This window comes from Eubalaena glacialis, chromosome 3 (assembly GCF_028564815.1).
Source record: "Eubalaena glacialis isolate mEubGla1 chromosome 3, mEubGla1.1.hap2.+ XY, whole genome shotgun sequence".
In the NCBI taxonomy this organism is placed as follows: Eukaryota; Metazoa; Chordata; class Mammalia; order Artiodactyla; family Balaenidae; genus Eubalaena; species Eubalaena glacialis.
This window is the reverse complement of record NC_083718.1, coordinates 5,267,843-5,293,589: the sequence shown is the minus strand read 5'-3', so window position 1 is coordinate 5,293,589 and position 25,747 is coordinate 5,267,843. Positions and strand designations below refer to the sequence as shown.

At 40.3% G+C, this 25,747-nt stretch overlaps 1 protein-coding gene across 1 annotated transcript in view; it reads left to right on the top strand.

Annotated features, from left to right (window-relative positions):
• Positions 1 to 25,747, top strand: part of CRB1 (crumbs cell polarity complex component 1) — a 282,452-nt gene that overhangs the window by 216,735 nt on the left and 39,970 nt on the right. Inside the window, exons 7-10 of the mRNA XM_061185280.1 lie at positions 9,693 to 10,649; positions 15,909 to 16,456; positions 17,853 to 18,018; positions 23,744 to 24,650. Of these exons, the coding sequence (XP_061041263.1) occupies positions 9,693 to 10,649; positions 15,909 to 16,456; positions 17,853 to 18,018; positions 23,744 to 24,650 (2,578 nt within the window). The remainder of the gene's footprint in view (positions 1 to 9,692; positions 10,650 to 15,908; positions 16,457 to 17,852; positions 18,019 to 23,743; positions 24,651 to 25,747) is intronic.

The following is a 25,747-nucleotide window of genomic DNA, read 5'->3' as shown; positions in this document are numbered from 1 at the left end:
CCTAAATTTGGGGAGAGAGGGGGAAGGGCAACTTAGACTAGATTCTCCACCTACCTGAGGAATATAAAAGGTTTTTAAGGAAGTTTATTGTAATTAAGAGTCTGTACCATTTGTGTGAGATGAACCCAAAGAGGGTTCACATTTGTTTTAAAGCTTATACCCCTTACCCATTCACAACTCTGCTACTTTTACTTTACCTTAGAAAGAGATGTCAATATAGACATTTTTCAGGGTTAATAAAATTAACTTATCACAAAGATTTTTTTACACATGGAGCTGTAAGTTTATATTTGAAAGTAACCCTCTGAAAACCAGCCAACATCCTTACAAAAAACTTTTGCTGCTGTATCTGCTAGAACTACCAAAAAAACATAGTTTCATCTTTGTGCATCTGTGGAGATCTGACCTAAGACCATACTTCCTCTCCCCCACGCCCACCCTTTAAAGAAATATGTATTTTTATCTAGAATGATCCTTAAATAGTGTCTGCATTTTTTTAACATCTTTATTGGAGTATGATTACTTTACAATGTTGTGTTAGTTTCTGCTGTATAGCAAAGTGAATCAGCTATACGTATACATATATCCCCATATCTCCTCCCTCTTGCATCTCCCTCCCACCCTCCCTATCCCATGCCTCTAGGTGGGTCACAAAGCACGAGCTCATCTCCCTGTGCTTTGTGGCTGCTTCCCACTAGCTATCTATTTTACATTTGGTAGTGTATATACGTCCATGCCACTCTCTCACTTCATCCCAGCTTACCCTTCCCCCTCCCCGTGTCCTCAAGTCCATTCTATACATCTGCGTCTTTATTCCTGTCCTGCCCGTAGGTTCTTCAGAACAATTTTTTTTTTAGCATACGGTATTTTTTTTTTCTCTTTCTGACTTACTTCACTCTGTATGTCACACTCTAGGTCCATTCACCTCACTACAAATAACTCAATTTCGTTTCATTTTGTGGCTGAGTAATATTCCATCTTTATCCATTCATCTGTCGATGGACACTTAGGTTGCTTCCATGTCCTGGCTATTGTAAATAGTGCTGCAATGAACATTGTAGTACATAACTCTTGGAATTATGGTTTTCTCAGGGTATATGCCCAGTAGTGGGATTGCTTGGTCATATGATAGTTCTATTTTTAGTTTTTTAAGGAACCTCCATACCATTCTCCATAGTGGCTGTATCAATTTACATTCCCACCAACAGTGCAAGAGGGTTCCCCTTTTCTCCACACCCTCTCCAGCATTTATTGTTTGTAGATTTTTTTGATGATGGCCATTCTGACTGGTGTGAGGTGATACCTCCTTGTAGTTTTGATTTGCATTTCTCTAATGATTAGTGATGTTGAGCATCCTTTCATGTGTTTGTTGGCAATCTGTATATCTTCTTTGGAGAAATGTCTATTTAGGTCTTCTTCCCATTTTTGGATTGGGTTGTTTGTTTTTTTGATATTGAGCTGCATGAACTGCTTGTATATTTTGGAGATTAATCCTTTGTCAGTTGCTTCACTTGCAAATATTTTCTCCCCTGCTGAGGGTTGGCTTTTCATTTTGTTTATGGTTTCCTTTGCTGTGCAAAAGCTTTCAAATTTCATTAGGTCCCATTTGTTTATTTTTGTTTTTATTTCCATTTCTCTAGGAGGTGGGTCAAAAAGGATCTTGCTGTGATTTATGTCATAGAGTGTTCTGCCTATGTTTTCCTCTAAGAGTTTGATAGTGTCTGGCCTTACATTTAGGTCTTTAACCATTTTGAGTTTATTTTTGTGTATGGTGTTGGAGAGTGTTCTAATTTCATTCTTTTACATGTAGCTGTCCAGTTTTCCCAGCACCACTTATTGAAGAGACTGTCTTTTTCTCCATTGTATATTCGTGCCTCGTTTATCAAAGATAAGATGACCATATGTGCCTGGGTTTATACTGGGCCTTCTATCCTGTTCCATTGATCGATATTTCTGTATTTGTGCAGTACCATACTGTCTTGATTACTGTAGCTTTGTAGTATAGTCTGAAGTCAGGGAGCCTGATTCCTCCAGCTCTGTTTTTCTTTCACAAGATTGCTTTGGCTATTCGGGGCCTTTTGTGTTCCCATACAAATTGTGACATTTTTTGTTCTAGTTCTGTGAAAAATGCCATTGGTAGTTTGATAGGGATTGCACTGAATCTGTAGATTGCTTTGGGTAGTAGAGTCATTTTCACAATGTTGATTCTTCCAATCCAAGATCATGGTATATCTCTCCATCTGTTTGTATCATCTTTAATTTCTTTCACCAGTGTCTTATAGTTTTCTGCATACAGGTCTTTTGTCTCTTTAGGTAGGTTTATTCCTAGGTATATTATTCTTTTTGTTGTAATGGCAAATGGGAGTGTTTCCTTAATTTCTCTTTCAGATTTTTCATCATTAGGCTATAGGAGTGCAAGAGATTTCTGTGCATTAACTTTGTATCCTGCTACTTTACCAAATTCATTGATTAGCTCTAGTAGTTTTCTGGTAGCATCTTTAGGATTCTCTATGTATAGTATCATGTCATCTGCAAACAGTGACAGCTTTACTTCTTCTTTTCCTATTTGGATTCCTTTTATTTCTTTTTCTTCTCTGATTGCTGTGTCTAAAACTTCCAAAACTATGTTGAATAATAGTAGTGAGAGTGGGCAACCTTGTCTTGTTCCTGATCTTAGTGGAAGTGGTTTCAGTTTTTCACCATTGGGAACGATGTTGGCTGTGGGTTTGTCATATATGGCCTTTATTATGTTGAGGTAAGTTCCCTCTATTCCTACTTTCTGGAGAGTTTTTATCATAAATGGGTGTGGAATTTTATCAAAAGCTTTTTCTGCATCTATTGAGATGATTATATGGTTTTTCTCCTTCAGTTTGTTAATATGGTGTGTCACATTGATTGATTTGCGTATATTGAAGAATCCTTGCATTCCTGGGATAAACCCCACTTGATCATGGTGTATGATCCTTTAAATGTGCTGCTGGATTCTGTTTGTTAGTATTTTGTTGTGGATTTTTGCATCTATATTCATCAATGATATTGGCCTGTAGTTTTCTTTTTTTGTAACATCTTTCTCTGGTTTTGGTATCAGGGTGATGGTGGCCTTATAGAATGAGTTTGGGAGTGTTCCTCCTTCTCCTGTATTTTGAAAGAGTTTGAGAAGGATAGGTGTTTGCTCTTCTCTAAATGTTTGATAGAATTTGCCTTTGAAGCCATCTGGTCCTGGGCTTTTGTTTGTTGGGGAAGATTTTTAATCACAGTTTCAATTTCAGTGCTTGTGATTCATCTGTTTATATTTTCTATTTCTTCCTGGTTCAGTCTTGGAAGGTTTTGCTTTTCTAAGAATTTGTCAATTTCTTCCAGGTTGTCCACTTTATTGGCATAGAGTTGCTTGTAGTAATGTCTCATGATCCTTTGTATTTCTGCAGTGTCAGTTGTTACTTCTCCTTTTTCATTTCTAATTCTGTTGATTTGAGTCTTCTCCCTCTTTTTCTTGATGAGTCTGGCTAATGGTTTATCAATTTTGTTTATCTTCTCAAAGAACCAGGTTTTAGTTTTATTGATCTTTGCTATTGTTTCCTTCATTTCTTTTCCACTTATTTTTGATCTGATCTTTATGATTTCTTTCCTTCTGCTAACTTTGGGGGTTTTTTTTGTTCTTCTTTTCTAATTGCTTTAGGTGTAAGGTTAGGTTGTTTATTTGAGATTTTTCTTGTTTCTTGAGGTAGGATTGTATTGCTATAAACTTCCCTCTTAGAACTGCTTTTGCTGCATCCCATAGGTTTTGGGCCATCGTGTTTTCATTGTCCTTTGTTTCTAGGTATTTTTTGATTTCCTCTTTGATTTCTTCAGTGATCTCTTGGTTATTTAGTAGCGTATTGTTTAGCCTCCATGTGTTTGTATTTTTTACAGTTTTTTTCTTGTAATTGATATCTAGTCTCACAGTGTTGTGGTCAGAAAAGATACTTGGTACGATTTCAATTTTCTTAAATTTACCAAGGCTTGATTTCTGACCAAAGGTCACAAATCCATGATCTAGGATAGGTCCATGATCTATCCTGGAGAATGTTCCATGAGCACTTGAGAAGAAAGTGTAATCTGCTGTTTTTGGATGGAATGTCCTATAAATATCAATTAAGTCCATCTCATTTACTGTATCATTTAAAGCTTGTGTTTCCTTATTTGTTTTCATTTTGGTTGACCTGTCCATTGGTGAAAGTGAGGTGTTAAAGTCCCCTACTATTATTGTGTTGCCGTCCATTTCCCCTTTTTTGCCTGTTAGCATTTGCCTTATGTATTGAGGTGCTCCTATGTTGGGTGCATAAATATTTACAGTTGTTATATCTTCTTGCATTGATCCCTTGATCATTATGTAGTGTCCTTCTTTGTCTCTTGTAATAGTCTTTATTTTAAAGTCTATTTTTTCTGATATGAGAATTGCTACTCCAGCTTTCTTTTGATTTCCATTTGTATGGAATATCTTCTTCCATCCCCTCACTTTCAGTCTGTATGTATCCCTAGGTCTGAAGTGGGTCTCTTTTAGACAGCATGTATATGGGTCTTGTTTTTGTATCCATTCAGCCAGTTTATGTCTTTTGGTTGGAGCATTTAATCCATTTACATTTAAGGTAATTATTGATATGTATGTTCCTATTATCATTTTCTTAATTATTTTGCGTTTGTTATTGTAGGTGTTTTCCTTCTCTTGTGTTTCCCGCTTAGAGAAGTTCCTTTAGCATTTGTTGTAGAGCTGGATTGGTGGTGCTGAATTCTCTTAGCTTTTGCTTGTCTGTAAAGGTTTTAATTTCTCCAGTGAATCTGAATAAGATCCTTGCTGGGTAGAGTAATCTTGGTTGTAGGTTTTTCCCTTTCATCGCTTTAAATATGTCCTACCACTCCCTTCTGGCTTGCAGAGTTTCTGCTGAACGATCAGCTGTTACCCTTATGAGGATTCCCTTGTATGTTATTTGTTGCTTTTCCCTTGCTACTTTTAATATTTTTTCTTTGTATTTAATTTTTGATAGTTTTATTAATAAGTTTCTCGGCATATTTCTCTTTGGTTTTATCCTCTATGGGACTCTCTGCACTTCCTGGACTTGATTGACTATTTCCTTTCCCATATTAGGGAAGTTTTCAACTATAATCTCTTCAAATATTTTCTCAGTCCCTTTCTTTTTCTCTTCTTCTTCTGGGACCCCTATAATTTGAATGTTGGTAGGTTTAATGTTGTCCCAGAGGTCTCTGAGACTGTCCTCATTTCTTTTCATTCTTTTTTCTTTATTCTGCTCTGCAGTAGTTATTTCCACTATTTTATCTTCCAGGTCACTTATCCTTTCTTCTGCCTCAGTTATTCTGCTATTGAGTCCTTCTAGAGAGTTTTTAATTTCATTTATTGTGTTGTTCATCATTGTTTGTTTGCTCCTTAGTTCTTCTAGGTCCTTGTTAAATGTTTCTTGTGTTTTCTCCATTCTATTTACAAGATTTTGGATCATCTTTACTATCATTACTCTGAATTCTTTTTCAGGTAGACTGCCTATTTCCTCTTCATTTGTTTGGTCTGGTGGGTTTTTACCTTGTTCCTTTATCTGCTGCATATTTCTCTGTCTTCTCATTTTGCTTAACTTACTGTGTTTGGGTTCTCCTTTTCACAGGCTACAGGTTTGTAGTTCCCTTTTTTTTTTTTGGTGTCTGCCCTCAGTGGGTAAGGTTGGTTCAGTGGGTTGTTTAGGCATCCTGATGGAGGGGACTGGTGCCTGTGTTCTGGTAGATGAGGCTGGATCTTTTCTTTCTGGTGGGCAGGACCATGTCCGGTGGTGTGTTTTGGGGTGTCTGTGACCTTATTATGATTTTAGGCAGCCTCTCTGCTAATGGGTGGGTTTGTGTTCCTTTCTTGCTAGTTGTTTGGCATCAGGTGTCCAGCTCTGGAGCTTGCTGGTCGTTGAGTGGAGCTGGGTCTTAGTGTTGAGATGGAGATATCTGGGAGAGCTCTCACCGATTGATATTACGTGGGGCCAGGAGGTCTCTGGTGGTCCAATGTCCTGAACTCAGCTCTCCCACCTCAGAATCTCAGGCCTGACACCCAGCCAGAGCACCAAGACCCTGTCAGCCACACAGCTTTTGGGAAATCTGAGGTCTTCTGCCAGCATTCAGTAGGTGTTCTGTAGGAGTTGTTCCACATGTAGATGTATTTTTGATGTATTTGTGGGGAGGAAGGTGATCTCCACGTCTTACTCCTCTGCCATCTTGAAGGTCCTCTATCTGTCTGCATATTTTAGAAAAATGCTAGAGACATTATATGTATGCCATTACAAAAGTATTAGGAGGCCTATGTATTCTACTGTTTACTATTGCATTAACCTGCACAAAGTTTATGCATTTTTTAATGCATTTTTCTCTTCTTTCTAAGCTCTGTATTCTTGTAAGCTAACATTTCCTGAATGGTTTCTTCTCTCCTCCCTCCCTCCTTTTATTCTCCTTTTTTTTTTTTCCTTTCATCTTTCCTTCTCTTTCTTTCTTTTTCAGAAACCACGTTATCTATTTATAGGTGTTTCAAATTCTTGAACTGTTGGGTGGTCTGCAATTTGGCCCTCTAATGACTCTGGGCTTTCATGGCCTGGTTTTATCTGTACCACATGATTTTATTTCATCAGAACTTCATGTATTTGGACAGTAATAAACAACACAGAGTCTAAGCAGTTCTGAAAAGTCTTTTCAAAAAAAAGAAAAAGCTGAAAGGGTGTGACTGCTCACCTGGGGTAGCAGGAAAGAGAGAGAAGGAAGGGGAATTGCTGCTGGGCTGGGCTGGGCTTTGCTGGGCTGTGCTGGGCTGGGCAGCAGCCATGCTCCCCTCCACCTGCAGGGCAGAGGCCCGTGGACCTGGGGTCCTTGGGGAATCACGGGAGGAGTGTCAGTCAGTGGTCAGTGTAAAACGGGTCCTGGTCCCCCTCAGAAGGGGCAGGAAGAACAACAGACAGAGTTGGTGATGTCAAGTAAACCTCAGGAAACCAATGAGGAAGGGGCTGGGGGAGGGACAATGTGAGAACAAGGCCTGCTGGCTGGAGTCTCAGCTGGAGCGATGGACCAGGGAGCTCCAAGGACCCCACAAAGAGCCCCGGGATAAAAGTCACCTTGAAACACCTGTCAGTCTCAGAGAGAGTGGAGCCAATTAACACCAGCACCAGTCAGGGGAAACTTTCTGAACCCTTCTGACACTCAGGCAGAAGTCTGGAGGTGGGGAGGGGAGGGAAAAAAGAAGGGGGAACCCTTCCTGGTCCTTTTTCAAGACAGCTTGAAGTCGACCTAACAGACAAAGAAAAAAGATTCAATTCCAAAGTGCACTGAAACTTACATTTCTTATGACTGGCCATCCTACTCATTATAGGTCTTTAAAATGTGATCTTAAGACTATTATTAATCAAGACTGAACAGAAAAGACTTGGGGTCTGTGGGAGATCTTATCCCCCATTAAATATGTTTAAAGGCACAATGGGTGGGCAAAAAGAGTTTTTCTTCAATTATAACTCATGAGCTGTTCAGCATTCCTCTTAATTAAATGCTTACGGATTGATTTTTTTGTGTTTTGAAAATCAAATTTAAGTAAACTATCTTCTAATACAGAAGTTTGAACTTTTCGTAAGTTCAGTTAAATGAAACTTGCATTCTAACATTCCTTTAAAATATAGCCTGTAATTTCTGTGTCGGTTCTGTTGCCTATGAGGATGATTATAGATCACATAAATCAGTTTGATTTAGTTTTATTTTTTCTACTCATCCAGCTTTTTATAACACACATATGCACAGCACTGTGCAGGGACTGTGGGAGACTCTAAGATTGTAACACGTTCCCTCCTTTCACAGAGCTTGAAATACTTTTGGATTAACAAAGATTGTATGAAAGTAATCCAAGTAAAGTAAAATATAAGTACAGGAGGGTCCAATCAAGGGTCTAAATGTATGGTACATAAATGGCTGTGGGCAAAAATTAACATTGGGTAAATTTATCTGAAAATAGACACAAAAAGAGCACTTTGGGCTCTGGATTGGATCAGGTTAAATGCAGTATAAAAATTTTAATCACCTTACAAAGGTCATCATTAATCAATTCATACAAAAATTAATTACCGAGTGCCAAACGTTAGCCAGGCATCGTGCTGTGGTTTAGACATACGTTGGTAAATCAAACAGCTTCCCTTCCCTCGTGAAGAGCGTGATCTAATGAGATTCCAGCCTAATATGCTGTCCAAGTAAATCTCTCATTATGTAAAGTTATGCAATTTGTGGGTCATTCCGTATGCCCACACTTTCTAAATAGTCTCTCTCAATGATGACAGTGCTATTTGATTTTGTCATGTGAGGGTAATTTCTTTGGTTATTACTTTTTAATTACAGCCAACACTTACTGAGAAGTCACTTATATGTCAAGCAATGTTATGAGCATCTTACGTGTCTTTACTCACTTAACCTTTAAAAAGCCCTGTGATAGAGGTACTATTTTTAACCCCATTTTATAGATCAGAAGACCTAGACACAAAAAATAACTGTAACCTGCTCACTGCCTAGCTGGGATTCAGATCCAACATTATCAATATAGGAGCCTTTAGTTAAATTTATGAAGCACACATTTAGGCGTGGAGTTAAATGGGAAAATAGGACAGACATGTTAGTAATAACAAAAAACAAGAATGCACTAAATTATCAATTAAAAAACAGAAAGTGTCAGACTGGATTTTAAAAACCAGATTGTAGAGGTGCTTTGGAGTTTAGACGTCAATCTTTCTAAGCCTCAGTGTTGTCTGTGAAAGAGAGCTAAGCCTATCTGCCTTGAAAACCTCGGGAGATTGCTGTAAACACAAACACATAGCGTGGATGATGGTGCTGTCGAAGCCACAGAGTCCTATACATGTGTCAGTTTTTGTTAACACTATTTGTTCATTTGAACTTCATTAAAAAGCAATAGCCGTCACTCTTAAAAAGTGTTATAGTTCTTTTTGTTACCTGGATTAAATGAATTCTAACAATTCTCTAATTAGATACCTTTTTTTGACTTAGAACCAGGAAAAAGAGTAAAAGAAAATAAAGAAACTAGAAACCAGAACGTGTTATTGGATAGATTTCATGGTTTATACTAGACTTGTGGCGAGGAGGTTATGGGACCTTCCATTCTCCTCAGAAGCCCTCCACAGAGAGAGTTGTCTGGACTGTCTGTGTGTCTAGGGATTATGGGCAGGTGCAAAAAATGGAGAAGGCAGATCGCTGTTTCCAAGTAGAATAGAGTGAAATTAGCAGCCCAGGGCAAGATAAACAATATCTGGGAATTAAGTCCCCAAGTAAATAACTTGTGTCTAGCATTGCTCCCAATAGCAATCTATTTCTCTCTCTTTTAAAAAATTTTTTTATTATATTCAGTGTCACATATATATCTGACAATGATAGTTTGAGTCAACCACTCTTTTTGGCAAATAACCTATTTCTAGAGGGAGAATTCAGGGTTCGCCATGACTGCACTTCTGTGCACCATACATGCAGAATGATAGAATCGGTGTCAGCTCCTCAATCTCTGTTCACATTTCACTCTGTTACAGTCCTACACCTGAGCCGGTTCTGCACCTCCAAAAGATTGTACATGAAGATTATGTGAAAGTTCTATTTTTGATCTGAATATATGTAATTTCAATCTATTCTTTATCATCGAACAGGGGTCCACTGTGAAGAGGACGTCGATGAGTGCTCTTCAAGCCCTTGCCAAAACGGTGGTACTTGTGAGAACTTGCCTGGGACTTACACTTGCCGTTGCCCATTTGATAACCGTTCTGGAGCATTTTATGGAGGAAGGGACTGTTCTGATTTGCTCCTCAGCTGTACTGATCACCCTTGTCTAAATAATGGAACATGCATCCCTCACATCCGCAATGGCCAGCATGGATTTGGCTGCCTGTGTCCCTCTGGCTATACTGGGTCACGGTGTGAAACGGTCACCACACTTTCTTTTGAGGGTGATGGCTTCCTGTGGGTCCCAAGTGGCTCAGTGACAGCCAAGGACTCCGGTTGTAAAATAGCCCTCAGGTTTCAGACTGTCCAGCCAGTGGCACTTCTACTTTTCCGAGGTGACAGGGACGTGTTTGTGATACTGGAGCTGCTCAGTGGCTACGTCCACTTATCAATTCAAGTCAGGGATCAGCCAGAGGTGGTCCTGTTCATCTCCCACAACACCAGCGATGGGGAGTGGCATGCAGTGGAGGTGACGTTTGCAGAGGCTGTGAGCCTTGCCTTACTTGACGAGTCTTGCCTGGGGACATGCATCACGAGAGCTCCTTCTCCATTTGGAAGCGATGGGTCAACATGTGCTTTACAAAACTCCTTTTTGGGGGGTTTACCAGAGGGAACAGTCCACAGTGGTGTTGCTCTGCTTAACGTCTATAATAGACCATCCATACCTTCGCTTGTGGGCTGCCTCCAAGATGTTCACCTTGACTCGAATCCCATCACCCCGGAGAACATCTCGTCCGGCTGGTCATTAAATGTCAAGGCAGGCTGCACGAGAAAGGACTGGTGTGAGAGCCAACCCTGTCACAACAGAGGACGCTGCCTCAACTTGTGGCTTAGTTACCAGTGTGATTGCTACCGGCCCTACCGAGGCCGGAGCTGTCACAGAGGTGAGAGGGGCCGGGCGCCAGGAAGGCTGTGCCTCAGAGCAGAGCCGGGACAAAACAGCTGGGCCGCTCCTGCTGGTTATGAATCATCAGGAGCCCTCAGGACTCTGCGGCTGGCTGCCCACTGACAGGAAAATGAAGAGGCTGATGATGTACCTTAATTAAATCTGAGTGGATTCATAGGACACCAGGGTTTCACTCATGCAGAGAAGTGAAAAATAAGCCCATAGCTCCCATCCAAATGGGTTTACATCTTGGTGTTTACAAAATGCTATTACAATTTTACCATTTGTTGTGTATCAGAAATTTATTGTAAATCTTATTTGAAAGAGGAGTGATCTTTTTGGAAAAATAGGACCGTTAGACATGAAACTAGTCAATGCCAAATTCTAGCACAATGCTGCGTGCATAGTAGACTCTCAGTACATAGTTACTTCCTTGCCCTCCTCTCTATGCAATTCACACTAGCTCCAAAATCATGCTTAAGTTTAGCACTTTTATAAACCACCAATTTTATTCAAAGATGTATTTTCCAGAGTTGCATTGGAGAAAACAGGTATTCTACCAACGTGTCTTAAGAAAAAAAGAAAGAAAAAAGTTTAAAAAAAGTAACAACACTGAAACTTGGTAGATGCCATAAACTAATTGATCTGATTTCTCTAGCAAATCAGTTTGAAATGCATTTCAAAATCCTTACTTCCAACATTGTTCCAAAGACTGCTGTTGATAGTGATAAGTACATACCTGTTTCTTTTTATTATTCTCTTGCATTGCAAATGTTGGAAAGGTAATTGCAACAGACTGCTTTGAAGTGCAGCTGTAATTTACCCCAAGATTTGAGAGTAACTTGAAATAGGACAACATCTGGTAAATAGTCTTCTTTGCTTTATATGAAGTAAAATTGAAACCAGTCTTGGTCTATACCCTACTCCGTGTACGAAGGGCTAAGAATTGTTAGAAGCTATTCACGGGTCTCCCCCTGACCACAATATTCATTACAAATCATGGACCCGCTTGACTATGAGGCCTGGCGTCTACTAGCTCTATGTAATATTTTAAAGGGAATGGCAAGTTGTTTTGTGATTTTTTTAAAGGAGAAAAGGGGAGATTATGCTGAAGCAATGTTCACTTTTTGAAGAAAAATTTAATTGACCCAAGGCAATATTTTTACTACATATACAAAATAACAAACAGATGCTGACTCATTTTGACCAGCTTCCAAGTGCAGTGACCCATGAGGTTAATACTGACCGTGGTGATGCTAACTGTCCTGGTAAATAGATTCAAGGGATGCCAATCCAGTGGGTTGTGGTTTTCTTTAATTTATTTTTTCCAACTTGGAAAATCACAGAGTCTTTAAGCCCAGTTCCTGAATTGGTTAGCTGTCCTCTCTCTTCCTCCAGTTTCCTTTTCCCCCTGCTGCCCCCCACCCTTCCACTATTTGAAACTGTTTAATCCTCATGAAAATGCTTAGCTTCAGAAGATATCTTTGTAGGGAGTAAGTTCTGTAAAATCGTCCCTTTCTGAAAATCCTTGGTATAATTTTAAGAAAAGTTATATTTCTCATATCACCTCTTAGTCATAAATTTAAAGTATTTTGTATTTGCTATCATCTTTGAGGAATGTTTGCTGGGGAGTTTATTCCCATCACAAAAGATGCTTGCAAGCTGTAAGGACAACCTGGAATCTTCCTGTCATTGTACATAGATGTTCAGGAGGAGATGGGCTACAAAGTACAAGGCAAACTTCACGCAATTCATGATCCTGGCTCAGCGTTTCCCAAACATGGTACCCATTGCAAGGAACAAGCAGTCTGGATGGAAGATTTAGCTGGCTGACTAAACATGACAGACAGACAGGCTTCCTGTATTTTAAAGTTGATTTTTTAAAAAATGATCAAGTGTCTCAATAAGAAGAGTTCAGAAAAGAGTTTCTCAAAGCTTAGTTCCCAGAGCTGTCTGCAGGGTCATCGCAGTGTATCTTATCGCCCTGGCTGTGTCCAGGAACATGGAGCTTCCAGGATACTGTTCAGGATAAAGGTATCACCGACCTCGTCCCTTCTAGAGAATATTTGATTAAGAGAGGCAATTGACATATGTTTTATCTTCAGTCGTACATCTAAGCTTTGACACTCTTATCTGCTTGGAATTAGAGTTTCTTAGATATAGAAGGAGCTTCACTCCATGACTGAATTTTTTACACTGTTGTGCACCCAAGTGTAGTGGCCCAAACCTCTGCTTCCACACCTTCAGGAATGGGAAACTCACTCACACTCCGTCTTCCCAGAAATCCCCTAGAAGTTGTCTTTTTTGTACTAAAATAATATATGATGACCTATAGCTTCCAGTCATTGGCAGCATTGTAACTCTTGAAGCCAATGTCAACCTTACTTACGTGTCTTCTTCTTGAGAACACAAATATTTGAAGAAAAGTGTCTTGTACTATCTGAGCCATCATTCCTATCATGCTGAACACACCCAGTTTCTTCTAATGTTTTCCACCTGACATCATTTTCAGACACTCCATCAGCCGCTTGCTTGCTCTGGAATACATTTGCTTATCTGGCTCCTAGATGTGCCTGACAGTGAAGAGTGACACAGGACTGGAACCTTCTCATTCCAGAGAACGTTCTCCTGTTCTGCAGCCTAATGTCCCATTGACCTTTGGGCAGCCACCTTCTATGATTGGTTTACTTTGAGTTGTTCTCCCTCTTGGTGCCACAGATTTCTGCTTCTTCCACCCTAAACCAATGAAGTGCACTTAGACCCAAGTGGCTTTTATTTATTGTAAATAAATTTCTTCTCGTTGTAGTCCATCAATCATTAAAACTTGGTTATTTCTTATCCCTATTTGTTATCCCTCTTCATGACACATCAACAACACATACGAGAATCATTCTTTCCGTGTCCACAGACAAGTCATATATGGCGTCAGGTGTTTCTAAAATCATGTAGTAAATCATGTGCTCTGACTACTTGCTTGTGATTTCTGAAGAATAGGACTGCTGGAGAGTCAAGCTTCTGAGAAAAAGAAACAGCTCTGTGTTCTGTCTGTGTTTTCATCTGGATCCACAAAGTGATGCTGCAGGCGTCCCAGGATGACCAGCGGGGACCACCCCTGAGGCAGAGCAATTCTGTGCATATTCCCAAACCTCGGGAACTTCAAGAGCCACATTTTCTTACTGAGCATTTTATCTCATATGAAAGTGCTGCCGTGCATTCAGAGATGTTAGCCTCTTCAAACGGATTGTTACATCTAACAATGCACTTTGAAAGCTACCTGTAGTTGCCTGGAGCAGGTGGTCTCCAAATGCAGATTCAAAATGTAATGTTCCTGTAGGAAATCAAGGCAGAATTCTGAAAATGCAGACTTTTATGCAGAAGGTCTTCAAACACAGATGGTTACCTAAGCAAGCTTCACTATAATTCAGCTAAAATAAAATATGTCCCACCTTTGCTCAAACTTCAGTGGAACCATATGACAACATTTAAACATGCTGGAATGTGCTTTTTTTCTGGTTAGGATTGGGATGTGAAGACTTGAAGACAGCAATATGTTTAAGAAAATGCTTTTGTCAAGTTCATCAGTGATTTCCAGATTGCAAGATTCAGTGGTCATTTTTCAGTCCTCATCTGCCTTGACCTCTCAGCAACAGTTACCACAGTTGAATACCCCCTCTTCCTGAAAACTCTTTCCTCACTAGGCTTATGGGGTGTCACTCTCCCTTCGTTCTCTTTCTGTCTTACTCTTTTATCATCTCCTTTACCTCCACATGTCTGATGCTTAAGGGCTCAGTTCTTGGACCTCTTCTTTTCTCTCTCTAGAGTCACTCTCTTGGTGATCTCTTCCAATCTTAGGGCTTTAAATGCCACATTTACACTGACAAATCCAAAATTACTATGACTAGCCCAGAATGTCTCCCCTGAACCTCTGTATCTAACTGCTGACTAGAAATTTCCACCTGGATATCTAATAGGGCATCTCAAATTTAATATGGAATCTCATTTCTCCCCCAAATCTGTTCCTCCTGTTTTCTTCCCCATCTCTGCAAATGGAAACTCAATGCTTCTAGTTACTTGGACAAAAAGCCTTGGATAGCAACTTCCCCCAGAAAATCCTGTTGGTTCTACCAAAACATTTCCAAAATCTGACCACTTCTCCCCATCTGCACCATGACCACTGATCCCCATCTGCACCATGACCACTGATCCAAGCCACCATCATTTATCTCCTGAATTTCTGCAGTAATATCTCTACTTTCTTCGGGGTTCTGCTAAAATATTACCTTCTCAGAGAGTTCTTCCCTGATGACTCCATTTAAAATGACAGCTCCACTCCCACCCGCAGCTCTCCCTAGTCCCTTTCTCTGCCTGAGTTTTTGTATATCAAAGAACCTATCACCACCTGACAGACTATATAACCTCCACCCAAATGGAATGTAAGCTTTAGGAGTACAAGAACTTTTGTTCCTACTATATCATCAATGATTTTGAAGGTCAGCATTTATTTTTATACTTCTCAAGAGTTTTCTTGTGGTGATGCACATCGATAGCATTGCCACGTCAATGCATTAGAAACCTCTCTGTCCACAGGAAATGTTGGGTGAGTTCAAAACTCAGCTTTGCCCTAGTACTTTGTGCCCCATGCCTCTCCTTCACCCACCCAGGACCACAGAAGGAAAAGTCCTCCTCTTCCTTTGTTCAACTGCCTTGCCTCTTAATATTATTAGGGGTATCTTCCCAAAAGAGGATTTGCAAATCTAATTCTTGGTTTCTGTACTTTACAAGGAACAGTCAGGTTTGATGCCATTCATTTGAGCATGCTCCCAAATAGCAACGATGACGACTGCTCAAACAGTCTGCTTACATGTGTTGCAGGAAGAGCTCTTGCTCCCCAAATTTCTCCAAATCAAGTTGGAATACAGTAGTATCTGATATTCCACGTTTAAGCCCCACCTTTTTAGGGCAGTGAGGAAGAGGTTCAAAAGTTTATCGGTGCAGAAATCTTCTTTCTCTTTGTGATCAGTGGACTTCCACTATAAACTATAAACCAAAATCTAGTTATTTTCAGAATAAAGTAAACTCAGAAGTTCAGAAAGTCAGGGATGGCTTTTCAAATTGTCATTCTATTGAATAAGCCTGTCTTGAACTTTTAAAAATATTAATGTATTTGTGCATATATGTGTGTGTGTGTATATATATATATATGCATTACTTGTGGGTTTTCAGATGTTTCCTCTTTGTCTCTCCTCCTCTATTGAAGCGTATGTGGCAGGCAGATTTGGCCAAGACGACTCCACTGGATATGCTGCTTTCCATCTTGACAAGAGCTACGGAGAGGCCTTCACGCTCTCCATGTTTGTTCGAACACGTCGTCCATCGGGCTTGCTCCTAGCTCTGGAAAACGGCACTTGCCAATACATCCGTGTTTGGCTAGAGCATGGCAGACTAGCAATGCTGACTCCAGGTTCTCCCAAATCATTAGTAAAATTTGTTCTCAGCGATGGAAATGTCCGCTTGATATCTTTGAAAATCAAGCCAAATAGAATCGAACTGTATCAGTCGTCACAAAACCTAGGATTTATTTCTGCTCCTACGTGGAGACTCCAAAGAGGAGATGTCCTCTACATTGGTGGACTGCCTGACAGACAGGAGACTGAAGTTAATGGTGGATTCTTCAAAGGCTGTATTCAAGATATAAGGTTAAACAACGAAAATCTGGAATTCTTCCCAAATTCAACGAGCAATGCAGCCCAAGATGCAGTTCTTGTCAGTGTGACCCAAGGCTGTCCCGGAGACAACCTGTGTGAGGTAGGATTATTCATACCAACTATGTCCATATTGTGTGCTCAAAGTTTCATTTTATTAAATAGATAATTTATTATAACTGTTCTTTGTATGTGAATATGGTGTTACTGACCCACCAGCTGTAGAATAATGCTTCATCCGTACTTTCCCAGCAGGACTCAGGGATTTATGCTGAGCCATGAAAGTACGGCCTTGATCTTATTGCCATTATGGTCCATTTAACCAACCAAGATAACTACATCTTCTACAACCAAATGACTTAAGAATAATTGTATTTTAGTTCCCAGATTCTTAATGGCATCCCAGAGGTTTAACTGAATTAATTCATTTTGAAGATACCATTAACTTTATCTTAAATGCCCACCTACCATTGTTTTGAACATCTACTAAGTGAATAAGGAAAAAAAAATCTGAGAGGTAACTTCCTTCTGGGAGTTGGATTTGAAATTTTCTGTAATATAATTACTCAGAGCCCATGCTTTACTTTGTATATTTTGTATGCTCTTCTGAACGCTAGTTCAATATGTAAATTTGTCAGCTCTGCATGAGTTTTCAGAGGAAAAAAAGGAAAGGCATTTATATCTGTTGAACATTTATTGAACTCCAACTATTGCCATGTACTGGGCTTGCTTCTAAATATATAAAAATGAATCATTGTAGAATTACTATAGGGGCACCTCCAATGTGCCTGGCACTATTTTCCATGGATCAATCCATTTCATTCTGTGGAAGGACTACTGTGCAAAGCAGGCATTTTTATTCTCTCCATTGATGTTATTTACAGAGAAGGAAATTGGCGTTTAAAAAGGTTGGGTCACTAGCCTAGATCACATGTTAACAGTGGAATGGGCATAAATGAAGATGGAGCTCTCAGAAATTCCTTTATCAATACCTCCGTTTTGAACACTTTGTGAGAAACCTTGTGAGAACTCAAATTATGATACGCTTCTGATTCAGAGGCAGAGCTGGAGGGGAGGTGGTGTCACTCCTCTGGGGACCCAGAGGATCCAAGTACCAGCTTCCCTGTTTGACTGTTGATAGAATCTTGGACAATGAAAGGGACCTCAGTTTCCTCACCAGTAAAAACAGGAGGAAAATTCTCTAACTCAAACGATCATTAGTGACAGTGAAAGTGCCTGGTAATTTATAAATTACAGAGAATATTATTACACCTTTGAAAATCCTCCTTGTGCTACAGGAGATCAGTATTATATATTTTTCTTTATTTCCCTTTTCCTCTCTCTCGATGGTAGCAGTAAGTTTTATTCTATTTATCAGCCAATGGGTATAAAAAGTTCGAAATGTAAATATGTAGGAAATTAGCATTCACATATTAACGGGGTCTTTTCCATATTTAGTTGCCAGAGCTTCTTATGCCTTTGATGTATTGTCTGCTCAGCCCAACCCCTGTCACAACGGAGGCATCTGCCACTCCCTGTGGGACGACTTCTCCTGCTCCTGCCCTGCGAGCACAGCCGGGAAAGCTTGCCAGGAGGTTCGCTGGTGTGAACTCAGCCCGTGTCCTCCCCGGGCCCAGTGCCAGGCGGTGCCTCGAGGATTTGAATGTAAGTGCAGTTCAAACTTATCACCATCCAGTTCAGCTGGGCATTTCAGTTGTTCCATGAGTCAACCCAGAAAAAGAATACAGACAACTCCAGCTCAGCAGAGAAACGTGTAGCTGCTTCTCCCTACGCGAGTAGTGGTGCAACAAACCTAATGGGAGTGTAATAAGCCAGAGCAGCCTCTGGGCAGCATTCTGCCCCTGGGTTTCTGAGTGGGAAACGGCGGTCATAGCAGCACCAAGCCTAGATCCTTGATCATTTAAGACTAATTTCTAGAGAAAGAATTAACCGGGTGATGTTTGGCTTTTCTTTTCTTGTTACTGGCAATACAGAGTGAAAGTGCCAGTGTGAGCACATTGTCATTGGTTAACTATGAGGCTTCTGGCAATTCATATGTCTTCATAATCTAAAGCTTCCTCTGTAAGAAAAGGATAAAACGTCTACTTGATAAGTAGGTAACTCTGGGTGTGTGTGTGATGATTATATGACCTCGTGTGTAGAGAGCCAAACGCAGTAGGCACTCGATTGATGTTTGCCATGAGTATTTCCCTCAATCTGAACGGTTTTCCTGCCCAAATTCAGTACTACTGAACACAGTTTCCCAAATGTTAGCAATTTGAATACTATCTTTACAATTTGGACAGGTCTACATAGTAGCCACACTATTATTTATAGAATGTCTTTTCTCCTAGTTCAAATAATGCACAGTTCAGTCTATAGCCAACCATCTATGTTCGCACTCAATTCTAATCTCTTCCCCTTGTTCAAATATTTTGCTTCTGAAATTTTTCTCTCACCCGCCAGCATCATCAATTTTCCCCTCAGTATATAAACATGCTGTCAAATTTCCTCATTACAAACTATTTCCCTTGATATCCCTCCCATCCCCACCAGCTACCATCCCATGTTCCTGCTTCCTTTCATAGTGGGAGAAGCCCTCTAAGAGTTGTCCTCAATGTGCGTCCAATGTCTTTCTGTCCAGTGTTCTTTCACCCCAGCAGTTAGCTCCCACGCACCATCACCATCTCTACCCTGAACTCTCTCAGCCCAGAGCTTCACAAGGGCCTCATCCCTCCATTCCCTTTTCTACCCAAGTGCCCTCTTCCCTGGCTTTACTTTTCTTCATGGCTCTAATCATCCTTGGATGTTTTGTTACACAGGTATTTGTTCACTTGTTCATCATCTTTTCCTTGATGGAATATAAGTTTCAAAAGGGAAGGAGATTTTCTGTCTGGTTTCCCACGTTACTCTCAGCACTTAGAATAGTGCCAAACATGTAGGAGGTTGTCAGTAAATATTTGTTAAATGAATATATATTTTTCTTCAATTTAGCTCAGTATTTTCACTTAACTGCTCTAGACTTAAATTACATTATCTGCATACAATTTTAAAAAATACATAAAATACCTTGGAAAACACTGCACCAAAATAATGGTCTGGAGCCAGGGGGTAGATTGACCTGAGGCCCAAATCAACAACCAAGCCCCAAAGTGGCTGAGAATGAGAATACAGTTACTTTTATGTTTCTGTATTTTAAAATCATATATCAAAATGGTATGTGAAATGTATTGCACAGTGTATATACTTGGGGGGCGGTTTCTAAAAGAATACAAATACTCTTATGTTTCATATTTAAGAAATAATATGCTACACACATGAATAAAGCATGATGAATTTGCGTAAAGAATGAGATCAGGCCTCTAATATGACACAGAACTTTAATGACACCTTTTCCATTGCTCTGCCCTCTGAATTGCTTGTTTAAAATAGTTTACTACTTATTAATTTTACTGTTAATCTTTTGACAGAAATACTAAAGTTCTCAGTCCCAGTTATATTCTACAATAGGGTTTAAATCATTTTGAACATTTTCACAGGGAAAAAAAGAATAGGGTTTCTAAAAACAGTGGCGGTCCAAGAACCATACCCTGGGTGCGTATTGCCCTCCGTCTCCATATAAAGGATTTGGATGCCCCACGTCAGAAAGGCGTGAATGATCTTCACTGCTACTGCATTGCCACTACAGAAAGTAGAAAAAGTTTGCCTCTGACCTTTCAAAAAGTCTCAGTAACATTTTTTTAAGTATGACTTATCTTAATGAAGGGAGAAAATGTAAATTAGTAGGAGGGGTGAAATTTTCCTAACCGATAGGTATAAACCCTAGCATTCACTTTTGCTATTTTGTATAATTTTCATTTGATGTGACCTCATGACACTATTGTATTTATTTCTAGTGAGATGTGTTGAGAAGATAGTTCTGCTAGAATAACATACTCTTGAGAGTATAGCTTGTGCATTACCCCGAGTTTGCCTTTAGTACTTAATCATTTCTATCTCTGTATCCTAGCCGAAAACAGACAATTAAAAATTACAACCCACCTTAGATACAGGTGTGTTTATTATGATAAAGTTCCCTGAAGAAAAGGCAAAGTATAAATGTTAACGGGCACTGCGGTTTTTACTCAGATCACAAGAAGTGATTTCCATGTGCTCAGCCTGTCAATGAAACTAGTTTATACAGCATGACAGAGAGTATTCTTCCTTCAGGAGTTGGAGGGTTAATGAGATTTGTCATGTTAACATTTATGTAAAAACATGTAATGAGACACTTCTTGCTCTTTTCCTGACTAATCCCAACACCAAACTTGCTGGGAAACAACACCACAGTCAAAAGCAATAAAATCAAGTGAAATGTTAATCCAGTCAAATGATACACTTGAATGATACCCTTGGACTTACTCCTGCTGTGGTTTCTAATCATTATCTCACTTTTCAGAATTAAGGACTGAGTTATTTTTATAGATTATTCATTTAGTAATATTTACTGGGCACCTGTTCTCTGCCAGGCAATGTTCCCTGCATAGGGTTTGGTGAGAACCTAGACAGAGAAGTTCCGTGATCTCGTAAAAGCTCATGTTCTAGTGAGGAAAGACAGACAAGGAACAAGTAGGAAAGTTAACAATATAATTTCAAATAGCTACAAGATGCTATGAAGAAAATAAAGCTGAGTAATTAAAAAGAGAGCGGATTGGGGAGGGGGAACATTTTCACTTGGATAGTTGGGGAAAGCATCTCGGAGGAGGTGACATTTGAGCGCATATTTTGTTGAGAAAGAGTCCGGTATGGGAAGATCGGGGGCCAATATCATGTCTAAGTAACAGCAAGTGTAAAAGGCCTGGTTCGGGAACAAGCTTGGCATCTTCAAAAAATAGCAAGAAGTTTTTGTGGCTGTAGCACATGCATGAGGAAGATTGGCAGGAAATGGGACTGGAGAGTTAGGGGTCGGGTCACATAAACTCTGTCCGCCGTGTTTGGGCTTTAGGAACCCTTTCTAGATGTGACGGTAGCCGTGGAGGTGTTGAGCTGCGGCGTGGCTGGTACAGGAGCCAGGACACTGAGAAGCGGTTGGAATAGGCTGTGTAATCAAGTGTTCGAGGTTGGGTGCGGTGACCCACATGCGGTAAAGACAGTGTCTTAAGGTCAATTTCTACTGAAAGCTGAAAGATAATGAGAATAGAGAATTGACTGCTGTATCAGGTAACACAGAGGTCACCGTGACCTTGACAAGACTGGTTTCAGTGACGTGATGGGGAACAAGGCTGAAGGTATTAAAAAGAAAGTGGGGGATGAGAAAGTTGAGACAAGGTGAATATAAAACTATGTGGAGAAGTTTTGCTGGAAAAGGAACTAGAGAAATAAGAAAGCAACAGGGTAGAGAGAGGTCAGGGTAGTGCTCTTGGGTCTTGCCTGTGTTTTTATTTTCTAAGATCAGAGCAATTACAACATATTCTTATGCTGATGGGAAGCAACAAAAAGGGAGGGAAAATGATGATACAGAACAGAAAGAGGTTACGTGTAGAAGTAATATCTAAAAAAAGGTGAAAATGAAAGGGACCCAAGGCGTGACTGGGAGAGTTGCCCTTGGATGTGTGCTGGAGCACCTACAGTTTCCCACCTGAGTAGGGAAAACCCACAGTAGGAATACACGCACAGCACTGCTGACACCTGATATGCGGGGGTCCCCCCACCAAGCAATTCTGCTACACTAGCTGGGTGTCCTACAGGTTATCTCAATTTAATTCAACTCTGACACTATCCGCCCAGACATAGTGTCAGATCTCACAGGCTAAGGGCTCAGTCCCACTAGAAGACCCCCCACTGCACTTCAGATGCCAATCACAAGTCCAGGTTGTCACCTGTGCTCCTGACCGATCAGCTATAAATCTGAGGCTCCCACGACCCCCGCCTCGGTTCAGTTAATTTGCTAGAGCAGCTCACAGAACTCGGGGAAACCCTTAATTGTTTACCAGTTTATTAAAGGATATGATAAAGGTCCCAGTTGAACAGCCAGATGAAGAGATACGTAGGGCGAGGTCTGGGAGGGTCCCCAGTGTAGGAGCTTCTGTCCCGAGGAGTTGGGGTGCATGACCATTCCAGCGTGGGTATGTTTAACAACTTGGAAGCTCTCTGAACCCCATGCTTTTGGGATTTTATGGAGGCTTCCTTATGTAAGCGTGACCAATTATTAACTCCATTTTCTGCACTCTTCCTTCTCCAGAGGATGGGCTGGGGCTGACAATTTCAAGCTTCTAATCATGGCTTGGTCTTCCTGATGACCAGCCTGCATCCAGGCTCCATCCAGGAGCCCACCCAGAGTCGTTGTCTCATTAGAACAAAGATGCTCCCTGTGCAACGCTCTTATCACTTAGGAATTTACCAGGGTTTTAGAAGCCCTGTGTCAGGAACCAGGGGCAGAGTACAGGAGATCTTTCTTCTATTATTTACAGATGAGAATAAGGACAATGCAATCATTATAACAAATGGAAAGCAGAGTGGATCCAGATTTGTTAGGTTTACAGATTAGGTGGGAAATTGAAGCAGTTCTTCTTTCTCCTGTTTTCTCAAGAAAGTGACAAAGGAGATCATAAACAGATAGGGTTAGATATTTTAAGAGATAAAGCAAGCTGTGAACGAGTGATCTTGTGGAATTGGAAAAACAGTCTAATAGAAAAATGCAATAAGATTGCCCAAAAGTGCTGTGGTCCCATGTGGTCGCATGTATGCAGGCGTATATTAGAGCAGAGGGTACGGTTGTATAATTTTGCCCAACCACAGGATGCTACTTGGAGTTAGGCACAGATTGGTAACTCAGCACATAACTGGAGTTTGCCAGGTAGTAAATCAGTCATTTAGAATGCTACTTTTAAGTGCTTCCCGGTCAGCTTACTCAGAAGCCAGACTCCACTGTTAATTAACTGTGTCACTTGAGGCCCAGTTTATAGCTAGACTTGTGAGTTCTTTGTGCTCGATTTCTTTATGTGTAAAATGGGTAACCAATGCTTTATTTGTGGGAGCAGCTGTAAAATAACATTAGAAGGTACTGCATTTCAGTGGAAAAGAAATAAATGATTTGGGTTTTGGCATCTGACCACCCAGGTTTGACATTCTGGCTTAATTATCTATTAGCCACTTGACCGTGAGAAAATTACTTAACCTCTGTGAGTCTCAATTTCTTCTTCCGTAAAATAGAGATGATAATAATAATGAACCTGTATTCGAGAACTTCGTATTAAAAATAATATAAAAGCAACTAACAGAGTGCCTAGCCTGTATCAGACAATCCATACATGACGGTAGTAACGTGATGATCATTAATGTCAATAAAGGTAATTAGGCAAACATTACAGATTTAGTAAAGTTGCTGATTGGCATTGCCTTCTCTCTTTAGGTATCGCAAATGCTGTTTTTAATGGACAAAGCAGTGAGATATTATTCAGGAGCAATGGGAATATTACCAGAGAACTCACCAATATCACATTTGGTTTCAGAACAAGGGACGCAAATGCGATCATATTGCACGCAGAGAAGGAGCCTGAATTCCTTAATATTAGCATTCGGGATTCCCAGTTATTATTTCAGCTGCAAAGTGGCAACAGTTTTTACATGCTGAGTCTGACAAGTCTGCAGTCAGTGAATGATGGCGTGTGGCACCAAGTGACTCTCTCCATGACAGACCCACGGGCCCAGGCTTCCAGGTGGCAAATGGAAGTGGACCAGCGGACACCTCTTGTGACCAGCGCAGTTGCTACTGGGAGTCTCAACTTCCTGAAGGATGATATAAACATTTATGTGGGTGAGCGAGCTAGTGACAACACGCAGGGCCTGCGAGGGTGTCTAAGTACAATAGAAATCAGTGGCATTTATCTCTCTTACTTTGAAAATGTTCATGGTTTCATTAATAAACCTCAGGAGGAGCAGTTTCTCAAAATCTCTGTACATCCAGTGGTTACTGGCTGTTTGCAGTTAAACGCCTGCAGTTCCGACCCCTGCTCGCATGGAGGACATTGTGAAGACACGTACAGTTCTCATCACTGCACCTGTCCCGTGGGATGGTCAGGGGCACACTGTGAACTCGACATTGATGAATGCCTTTCAAACCCCTGTATCCATGGCAACTGCTCCGACAGAGTTGCAGGCTATCGCTGCAGGTGTGAGCCTGGCTACACCGGTGTGAACTGTGAATCAGATGTAGACAATTGCCAGAGTCACCTGTGTGCAAACGGGGCCACCTGCGTCAGTGACGCCAGTGGCTATTCTTGCCACTGTCCTGGAAATTTCACAGGAAAATTCTGCAGGTGAGCAAATTATCCACATAAAGTGTGTTTGGAGCTGTGTTCTACATCTTCAAACTGGAAAGCTCTCCACCCAGGTATGAACATACAGGCTGTGCTGAGCAGGGGGTGACAGTCAACGGCCATCACAGTTAGTTTGGTCTTGGGAAGACAGGATCTCACCTGCTGGCATGTTCTACAAAGAGGAAGGGCAGGGTTTGGACCAGACTTTGAGCAAAATGTTTTCTCAGTCATCTCTGTTAGAATGTCTCAGGAACTACAGCCCCAGAGTCTGACAGCCTTAAGGCCTCAGGAAACAAATAACATTTACAACAAATGCAAGAGCTGAATTTTAGTATTGTTGGAGGAAGCATGATTCCTACCCCTAAGAGAATGCTCTGGGGTATTTCAGGCAGGTAAACTCATATAATTCTGAAAAGACTATGTTAAAGTATAATTTCAAAAAGGTGAAATCATGACTCTCAGAATGAACGTTTTGATGACTTTGTCATTAATGAGGGAACCAGTAAGATAAAAATCAAAATGTCAAAGGATAATCTAATCATATACATAAATATGTCCATATAATATATATACACACTTGTAAATAGGGATGAGGAAATGAATTTACCAATAAATGCAAAATTGTGTAATAGCCTATAGGGCAACAAAATTAATATTTGAACCACACTATTTCTACAGTGTGACAATTGACTGTATCGCTTCAAATTCATTTGCACTTCAATGAACAAGATCCATTAGTATTACTATAATTTTCTACAACTTACAGAGTTGTGAACTAGCTTGGTAAAGAAAACCTGAGTCATACACATTAGAAAAATCAGATAATCTTAGAGGGTCTTTTATATAACACCCAGCATTCCATTGAAAGAATACCCAGTGATCTCTTTTGCCCATTTCAAAGCATTTCACAGTTTTTTCTAAAACTATAAAGCTTAGTTCTAGCAGTCATATCCGTTTCATGTAATTTAAATAGAAACAGGAATGAGTATTTTCCTGCCAAGTCACACTGCTTTAGTATTTGTATGTAAGTAGAATTCATTATTGTTTTTATAACTTATACTTGTTTTGAATTCACTAAACAATTGAGTTGTTATAGG